The sequence below is a fragment of the Brassica oleracea genome, chromosome C6 (assembly GCF_000695525.1).
Source record: "Brassica oleracea var. oleracea cultivar TO1000 chromosome C6, BOL, whole genome shotgun sequence".
Lineage (NCBI taxonomy): Eukaryota > Viridiplantae > Streptophyta > Magnoliopsida > Brassicales > Brassicaceae > Brassica > Brassica oleracea.
In genome coordinates this window covers 12,499,987-12,509,794 of record NC_027753.1, presented here as the reverse complement: position 1 = coordinate 12,509,794, position 9,808 = coordinate 12,499,987, and the positions used below count along the sequence as shown (strand labels likewise).

Sequence of the window (9,808 nt, the reverse complement as noted above, 5' to 3'; positions counted from 1 at the left end):
GGTTTCAAGACTATTCTGAATGATGGAAAGGACCATGAGATCCTTCTGACTTCTCTTTCCACCTCCTTCAGCCGCAGCAACAACTTCTTTACCATCCTCTCCTAGGATGGTCTTCTTGGTGTCTTTGCCGTCAACAACATACTCCCAAAGACCTCTGCCTCCAAGAGCGGTTTTGACAAGTCTAGACCACAGTAAGTAGTTGGTTCCCTTGAGGGTAACCGGAATAGACACGGATTTAAAGACGTCAGTGTATGAGTTTTCCATTTTTTTTATTTTTTTTTTCTGTGAATGAAGAACAACTCAAGAACAGGATGAACTTTACCAAAAATAGAAAGAGAAAATCAGAGATTTGTGGAAGTAAAGAGAATAGAGTAGAGAAGAATGAATCTCAGGAGCTTACTTGCTCTGATACCATGAAAGAATGTGAGAATAAAGAGATGTAGATGAAGAACATTGAAGAACAGAGAGAGAGAGAGAGAAAGTAAATCTGGGAGAAACTCTATTCCCTTAAAATTCAAATTGTGGATCTACATACAAGTCTTTTAAAGTCAAGTTGACTCAGTACACAATACAATAAAATATTTGTTGTTTAAAAATGTTCAACGGACTCCTTCTCTCTTCTTCTTCTTCTTTGCTTCTCAAGTCTGGTCTTCTGCTTCTAAACTCAAGTCTGGTGCTTCTTATAAAGGCTTATAAAACTTTTATAAAACCTTATAAAACTCTATAATGCCTTTATAAAACCTTATAAAAATGTATTTTCAGGTCTGACAGCTTGATTCTCAAGTCTAGCTGCTTAATTCTGCTTCATGTCAACACTTTTTGTCATAATCCAGTGTGGTTCCTACGATTTATTCTAAGTTTTGTTTGGATTACTTAGGTATCGCCGTACAAGAGGATACGTAAGGTCACATTTTTGGCTTCAATCCCCAAAAATCCCTCTGGCAAAATTTTAAGAAGAGAACTTATAAAGCTCACAAACTTGAAGCTCTAGCAAACCACTCTATCTTACACTTCACCGTTAGTTAACTCATTTATTTGGTTAACCGATTATTTATTTCTCTTACATAAATCTCTGTCAAAACTGAATATTGATTTTGCTCAGCCTGTGAGTTCTCTCCTCTCCCTGTGTCGACGTGTTCCTCTTCTTGGTGTCTCTGTTTCTCATATCTGCTATTGTTGATTTTGTCTAGAAGCAGCAGGTCTATTCTAAGTCGCTGCGTCCGAGCCATGTCAGAGTCTCAGACAGCTCTAAAGAATCAGCCACAGTCCTCGGCCTCCTCTGATTTGTTTTTGTGTTAACCTGCAAGTTCATATTCAGAGATTGATTTCAATTATATTCTGTTTACAATAAGGTTTTTAATGTAACATGGATGTGTGTACATCAGGGAAGAAGCAAGCTTTGATATCTTTATCTGACAAGTAGGATTTAGCTACTCTTGGCAACGGTCTTCAAGAGTGGGTATGTCTTATTTCATAATTTTTAGTTATGTTTCTGTTCTAATAAGTGTTTATGGATTGAAAAATGATTCCTTTTTTCATCTCTAGATACACTATTGTTTCTACTGGAGGAACTGCCTCTACCTTGGAGAATGCTGGAGTCTCTGTCACTTACAAAGTGGAGACGCTTACTCATTTCCTGAAATGGCAAGTTTCGTTCTTTAGCTGGTGGTAATGATTAAGCAGTTGAGTTTGGTATATTAAGCTTACCTCTCATTTTGTTTTTTTTTTCCTTCGCAGAAAAGCAGCTTGATGGCCGTGTGAAGAGTTTGCACCCAAACATACACGGTGGTATCCTCGCTAGAAGAGATGTGGAGCATCATATGGAAGCTCTTAATGAGCATGGCATTAGTGAGTTTGGACATTTGATTAGCCTTTTATTTTCTAAGGTTGAGACAAGTTAATCTGTAGTATTCCTTCGTGTTAAATAGCATCATTTTGTTTTGTATTGAATGACAGGTACATTTGATGGAAATTTATTGTGGAACCGAACTCTTCCTCCGCCATCTCCAATAAGACCTGAAAGATTTGATGTTTCAGATAATCCAACGGCAAAACAAACCTCCTGCCTTCTCTGGTGTACACAGAGAAGTGTCCTTTCTGACACTGCCTCCACTTCTCCATCATATTGGTGAGTTTAAGACTCTTGCAAGATCCTTTCTTCATATGTTTCGACTCTGATGTCTCTGCTCTTTAATCTGTTACCAACATAATACCGTTGTGTATACTATTTGTTAGACTGTTACTGTCTGAAGCTATACCTTCCTCTCTCGTATATATACTACAAAACGTGATTAGTGTTTGTGAAAATATCTCGAACAAAAAATATGATTCTAAAAATAACTAATAAAAAGAATATGAAATTTTATTAAAAAATAATTCAATAACATAAAAATAATTCTGAAAATAAGAATTTATTTTACAATAACATATACTCCGTGCGAAACACGAGAAATACGAGAAACTAAAAAAATATTATAAAAATGGAATAAGTCACATAATTTTAAAAGATTTTTAACAATTAATTGAGAAAAATATAATAAAATAGAACTAAAAGAATTAATTATAAAAATAAATGAAAATTGTATTTATATAATAACACATTAAAGAAACCATATGCAAATAAATGTAGTAACTTCATGAATTTCAGAGAGAGTTTCAATACAACTAATTTAATACTGATATGAAAATAATTTTTTTGTAATTATAAATTTTAAATTGAAACGTAATAAAAAAGATAAGATATAGGAGTATAAATGAAAGTAGAAAATATAAAATAAACCAATCAAAATATTTATATTACCAAAATAAAGAAGAACACATTTCTATTGAAATCATCTCAACCATCAACGTATAAATTTACTTAATTTCAAAAAATAGTGAAAATTCATAATAAACCACTATAAAATAAAGTAACCACGAAAATAATTATTCAACCCACATATATCCAAACTTTCTCAAATAAGAACAACTATTAAACTTAAACATATGCAGCATTGATTTTAAATAGATAACTAGATCATGATCCGCGCGGTCGCGCGGATTTTATTTTTGTTTTAACACATAACATATATTCATTATAGTAGTTAATATAGTTTAGAGTTTGTCTAGTTTTCTACTTTGTTGTTTTATATAATTTCAAGTTTGTCCAAAACATACGGTGTAAAAAAAATAAATTTAAACTGTGTTTTGTATTAATATTTTTTATCGGTATATTAGAGATATAATCACATCATAAAAACTTTGACCAAAAAAATCACATCATGAAAACACTAATATAATATTAACCAATATGATTTAGATTGAAATAACAATATATTATAGATGTACTATAAAATACTAATTTGATAGTAACCAATACGATTTAGACTAACATAATAGTGTAAGGTGATAACAGTAATCTAATATTAACCAATACGATAAACACTAACATAACTGAAGTCTTTATTATAATTTTAATAAAATAGTTATAATTAATAAGACATGTACACAAACAATTTTATAAAAAAATAAAAAATAGCAAGAAATATTAACTGTGCAGATATATAATGTTTTATATTTGGTCAAATAATTTAGTTTCAATTTGTTTTTATTAAAAGAATAGCATTTTCAATGTGTATGCAAAAATTTCAAAAAAAAATGACAATGTATTTTTTTATAAAATTAAGTGCAATAAGAAAACTATGATTTTGTTTTATATTTATTCATAATCTAACTATTATTCCCCACAAAGCAAAATTTTATTGTAAATGCCCATATCACTATTGAATTATTAAACCCGTTAGTAACAACAATTTTCCTTAAAAAAGAATAAAAAATAGTTATATCTTATTTTATTTTTCTTTGATTTATCTACCTTTAAAGATAGTTACATTTTTGAGAGTTTTTTGTGAATGTTTATCGATGGATACAAAGATAAATATTTATGGACACATAAACTTGGAGAAAGGGATTTTCCATATTTTTTATTTTAAACCTTCCATAATTGATTGTAAATATTTAATTGTAACTTGGAAAAGAGATTTTTCTAGTTTTCGTTTTAAAAAAATGTAATTTAATGTTTAACATGTAGAAGAATCTCACAAATATGGAATCTTGCTGTATTCTACAATTAGCATCATAAACATATTTTATCGATTAGCAATGATCTATGGGCATATACGAATAAATATAAGGTATGATTAATGGTATAATAATAATATAAAGTATCATCACAGGTTATGTTTTTTGGTAAGTTCTTTGGTGATTCATTAATGATAATAAAGTGAATATTTTTTTGTTTAAGGAAATAAAATGTTAGGCTATGAATATTGATATGAATAATAATGTGATGTCCAAATTAAAAATCTACATAGAAGAAGTTGTAATGTTTCTGTTTTAATACTATAGATTGTAATATAAAGAATTTAAAATATCTCAAAACCGTTCAGTTCAGATGAATGGCTCTAAAAGTCAGTGTATGAGATTAAGTAAGAAAATATTTACTTAATCTATACAAGAATTATTATTAGAAAAAAACAAATAATTTTGACTTTGAAACAAAACTACCACAAGACTAAAACATTTTCACATATGATCAAACAACAACTGTGGTGAGGTAACTATCTTTATGCCATAATTTTGTTATGCACATGAGAACATGAGGAACGAATGAAATTTATGGATCGTCATGAACAAAAACCAACATGTCTCGGGCAGACAAATGCTGAGATAGATCAAACGTTCCTTATGTGGTGTTTCTATATTGAAAAAGAAGTGTTATGGGACTAATATGATCTTTACAATGCCACCACATCTCAATAATCTCGAAAAACGATATATTGATTGTTATTACTATAAACAAATGGTTAAGTTCTTAGTGTTGATTTTACGGTGATTGCCAAGTGCCTACACTCATCGGCCACTACTAGTTTTCACACTTTCCAGTTTCAATATGTTCTTATTTTGATTAGCTTTGCACTAATACCTTCTTCTCATTTAATTTAACATTTTACTTTGAATAAGAAATGCAACTTCAAATAATCACCACTTTCGTTCCAATAGCATGTCGAAAATCTATGATTTCAACATAAAGGATAATTACTTTTATAACATACATAAAAAATTACCCACAGCCAAATCCTTCACAGCCTAAATATTACAAATCACAAATAACATACCAAATACGAAATCAATTTTTTTTGTAAAATGAAACAGCATGAAGAAATTTGAAGCCCTCACAACATGACAATGCCACAACTCTTTAATAAAGAAACAACTATTGCAAACGGGCAAAATATATTTTATCACATATAATTTTTCTTCACCTAAAACTTTCTAAAAGACAAAAATCATTATCATATACATCTATTGCAAATGTAAACCAAAAACACAACTCACAAAATTATACAAAAAATAATAATTTAAATCACAAATAAAATATATCCCGTCCGTGTGGCGGGTCGACGCTAGTATCTCAATAAAAAAGAGAGGTTAGGGTATACCATTTTGGTTTGGTTGGTTCGGTTTCTATATCAGATGCGGGACGAGGCACATGATAGGCCCAAATCGTGGCCCATACAGACTCTCGTCTGGTTTGCTATGGTTTCGAAATGAGAATTTTCTTGTTTTTATTTTATACGACTTTTCCTTGGTTTTGGTTTTTACTAGAGAGAAAGGAAACGAAGGGTGGGAAAAAAAATTAGGGCAAAATTGCGTTCGATTTATTGACTGATGTGTTTCACCTCTCTTTCTTTCTCTCTTAAACTCTTTTGATCTGATGATGAAGGACCCTCTAGCGAAGAGGAAGGTGGTGGTAAGGCACTTGCCGCCTTCTCTTTCTGAGTCCGATCTGTTATCCCAAATCGACTCTCGTTTCGGTGATCGTTACTATTGGTTCTCCTTTCGTCCTGGCAAGTCCAAGTAAGCCCTATTTTGAGTCTCGTTTTTTAGTTTTAGTGCTACGATTAATCGAGGAAGATTGCCGATTTTGTTCAGTTCAGGGAAATTAAGTTTGACCAGTATTAATCTATCAATCAATCAATCATAGTTATGTTATAGAATCTCTCTAGCTAGTTGCTTTGTTAGTGTGGTGATGGGTGCGTGCACTTGAAAGTGATGTGTATCTTTCTCTTTGTTCTCAGCTATAAAACTCAGAAGCATTCACGGGCCTACTTTGGTTTCAAGGCACCAGAAGATGTTTATGACTTTGCTGCCTTTTTCAACGGCCATGTCTTTGTTAATGAGAAGGGTATTTTGAACTTTAATCTGAGTCCTGCATGGTGTTTTTTCTTCTGGAGATGTGGTTTTATGGTTCTCTATTTGTTTAGGTGCTCAGTTTAAGGCCATAGTTGAATATGCGCCTTCACAGCGTGTGCCCAAACCATGTGACAAGAAAGATCCTCGTGAAGGCTCTATTACCAAAGACCCTGATTATCTTGAATTCCTTGAGCTTCTTGCTCAACCTGTTGAGAATCTCCCAAGTGCTGAAATCCAGCTGGAGAGAAGAGAAGTTGAGCAGTCTGGTTCGTCTTTCGAAAACAAGTTCCCTTTGCAGTCTGTCGTTATCCTCTAATGAATTAATTGGACTTACTAACAAAAATCGCTTTTTTTAGGCGCTTCAAAATCGGCTCCCATTGTCACTCCTCTTATGGAATTCATACGTCAAAAACGTGCTACTGTGATTGGATCACAGGTACGGATACGCAGTAGAAAATCAAAAATTTCCTTTGGACTGATATCTTTGTAGTTTTATGTGTTCCGAAATTGAATATGTATTGTTGATCTCTGGTTTCTGTTCAAGCAACAGGGTTCATTAGATGGTCGAAGAGGAGGCAGGAGAGCCAGAGCAATCTCTGCAAACAAGCCAAGTTCGAGACCTTCGAAACGAAACTCTGAGAAGAAAAAGGTGTGTCTCTGACTTTGTACGAGTGTATGTGTTGCCTTCTTGTGGTGAACAAATTTGCGTCCATTTTCAATTTCTTACTTTTCTTAATAGTATGTGGAAAAAGACAATTCGAAAGGTGTGCCCCGGACGGCTTCATCAGATGCCGGCAGCTCCAAGCAAGATTACAATCAGGCAAATTCAAGTGCAGCCTCCGTCATTGATAGCTCTCTCCCAGGGATTGCATTGACTATGGATTCTGGGAAGAAAAAGATCTTGCTCCTGAAAAAAGACCGTGACAACCTTGTTGTAAGTTTTTGGCCTGTGCAGAACAAAAAGCCTTGATTTCTTTTTCATTCAATATTTTGATAGTTGTAGACAGAATCATTAGTCATTTGGCAATGTGTTTTGTAGAACTCTCCACAACAAGCGGAACAGCAGATGGAAACTAATCTCTCCGGAAGCTCCTCGACTTCAGGACAGAATCAGAAGATCGATGTTGGTGGGAGGTTGATTAAGGGAATACTTCGGAGAAATGAGACGCGGCCTAGCCAGGCTTCATCTTTGGTCCAGCCTGAGCAAAGAGTGGAACCCACAGAAGCAGAAAACTCCAAGCGTCCTCCTCGGCCAGCCAACATTCGAGCAGGTTTTAGTGGAGTACGATTTCAGTAAAAATGTGAGCTACCCAAGTTAGGCTGATAAATTAAAATAGAGATGGTAAATGTGCAGGGAAAGATTATCATGTTTCTGGTACCAACAGTGAAAAGCTAGAGAGGCGTGCAAGAAACAAGGACAGACCTGATCGTGTTGTGTGGGCTCCTCGCCGTGCTGATGGCTCCAATATCACCGAGGATCAGCCTACATCTTCAGCAGGTTCTGTTCGTGTTATCTACAAATATGTAATTAGTGTAGGTTTTTTTTAATGGTTGTGCATAACATCTGAACTCATCATCTATACGACCTTACAGCAAACAATGGAGAAGTGGTGAACTCCTCTGGTGGGCACACTCTTGAGAATGGTTAGTTCATTTGAAGTTGGAGCATAATGTGCCTTGTGTCATTGTATGAATAAAGAAAAATGATACTGGTTCTGCCAAAACATTTGACTCTATCCAGGTTCTGCTAGACATTCTAGTCGCCGTATTGGAGCTCGCAATAGAAAGGAAGACGGCTTTGCCATGACTATTGAGGGTAAAACACCCCGGAGAGGTGGTGGTGGTGGTGGTGGTGGGGGTCCCAGTTCACATGAGGTAAGCCAAACTAAAGCCTTTTTACCGCCTTATGCTCCTATAAATGTTTAGAAGACTCATTTTTTAACGTGCTGCAGAAGCAAATGTGGATCCAAAAATCATCATCCGGTACTTGATATATTCGCTTTACATATGGTAAGCTTTAGTTGCACGCGCGCCTTCCTTCTATCATTTCCAGCGTTAAACATCAATTTCTTGTTCTCTTCATGAATTATTAGAAGATGGATATATCAAGACAATGTTATGTTTGTTCTTATTTTTCAGGCTTTATATATCAAGCCAATTCCAATGGACTATGATGTCCTTCAACGGGAATCTATAGATCTGAATCGAAATGGGGAGTAACACTATCAACATCACTCTTGGTTTTTGGGGACATTTGGTCCATCGTCGTAGGTCGTAGTATTGCAGATAAAAGAGACCCTTCTCATAGTAGGAATCAGCTCAAGATTTAAGGTTTTAAGACAAGAAAGACTCGGTTGCTACTTGCTTTTGAAGGCTTTTAGCAATTCACGGTACCTGCATTCCCTTTTGGCTTGTGCTGGGTTACAGACAAGTGTGAGAAGTGACAACTTACTCCCGAGTCTTAAGTAATGATTTAAAGTCAAAGTGTATATGGAGCAGGAAACACCTTACCGGGTTATTATTTTTGGTTCCTGAGAGGTATCGGACTGTGATTTGCAGGATTTAACCATAATAGTTTTATCACTTTTCTTGTGGGAATTGGGTTTATTTTCATCTGATTGTTATATAGCTTATTCTACCAAAAGAATGTTTCGCATGCCAACAAGATTGCTCGGTTTTCTTGTGAAATTTCTATGCATCAAAGTAATAATAATAATAACGTGTATCTCATAGATCGAAAATTACAGTAATGGGGATTTGGAGTCAAAATCTGAGTACTTTGGTTGCCAGCGAAAAGAAAAAAATTGTATCACCATCTCCAAGACTCAAGAAGGTAAGGAAATGGATATCCATTAAGGGAACAATTGTTGGCAGATTAAATTGGTGAAAGATGGAATGAATAAGACTACTAGGGAAAGCACTTGGCTACAGTTTTTCCTTGAGCATTGGAAAAGACATTGAAATTCTCTAAAATAGTCTTTTAGTTTATTTTCGCAAAACAATCATCAAAGTAGAAAAATTACCAAAAGTATGTGTTAACTAATCTAGATTTAGTGTTTAGAGTTAAGAGATAGAGTTTTGAGGGTGAGAAAAATGACCAAAAGTATGTGTTAACTAATCTAGATTTAGTGTTTAGAGTTAAGAGGTAGAGTTTTGAGGGTGAGATTTCAAATTTTAAAAAATTAAAAATTAAAATTAAAATTTTCAAAATAAAACGGTACTATTTTGGTCATTTTTTTTAAGAGTTATTTGGTTGACAAAAAATTTAAAAAGAAAGCTATTTGAAATTTTTTTCTTTGGAAATAAATATTTTTTTATAAAATATTTGAAAATATAATATTAATATTTTAAATAAAAAATAGAGAGAATTACATAGGATCAAATTTACTTACTAGATTTTGGACCGCGGTTTTTGTTTTGATTTATTTAGTTTTAAAAGTAACACAAAATTGGTTTTAATTTTAACATTTGATCGAGTTTGTTTTGAATCGGGTTATGTCTTAAATAGCTCAAAAATCTAAAAAGAAAAATAACAAAATAGCAAAAATATTCAACCTATATAAATTATTTTAAA

The 9,808-nt window shown here is 33.4% G+C and overlaps 1 protein-coding gene and 1 long non-coding RNA gene across 4 annotated transcripts in view; both read left to right on the top strand.

Moving 5' to 3' along the window:
* The window catches only part of LOC106299994, a 4,212-nt gene extending 2,993 nt beyond the window's left edge, over positions 1 to 1,219 (top strand). The window contains exon 4 of the long non-coding RNA XR_001261948.1: positions 878 to 1,219. This is a non-coding gene — a long non-coding RNA (uncharacterized LOC106299994). The remainder of the gene's footprint in view (positions 1 to 877) is intronic.
* A 4,413-nt stretch (positions 1,220 to 5,632) lies between these two features.
* Positions 5,633 to 8,847, top strand: LOC106299989 (regulator of nonsense transcripts UPF3-like). Of its 3 annotated transcripts, none has more exons than XM_013736020.1 (12): positions 5,633 to 5,898; positions 6,120 to 6,226; positions 6,306 to 6,500; positions 6,591 to 6,670; positions 6,785 to 6,883; positions 6,974 to 7,168; positions 7,274 to 7,505; positions 7,589 to 7,732; positions 7,828 to 7,878; positions 7,976 to 8,109; positions 8,187 to 8,244; positions 8,374 to 8,847. In XM_013736020.1, the coding sequence occupies exons 1-11, from the start codon at positions 5,756 to 5,758 to the stop codon at positions 8,223 to 8,225; spliced, it is 1,419 nt and encodes a 472-aa protein (XP_013591474.1). In that variant the 5' UTR covers positions 5,633 to 5,755; the 3' UTR covers positions 8,226 to 8,244; positions 8,374 to 8,847. The 3 variants fall into 3 exon arrangements, with proteins under 3 accessions (XP_013591474.1, XP_013591473.1, XP_013591475.1); XM_013736019.1 differs by having other exon boundaries at positions 6,779 to 6,883; XM_013736021.1 differs by lacking the exon at positions 7,828 to 7,878 and having other exon boundaries at positions 6,779 to 6,883.
* Positions 8,848 to 9,808: the final 961 nt, after the last annotated feature.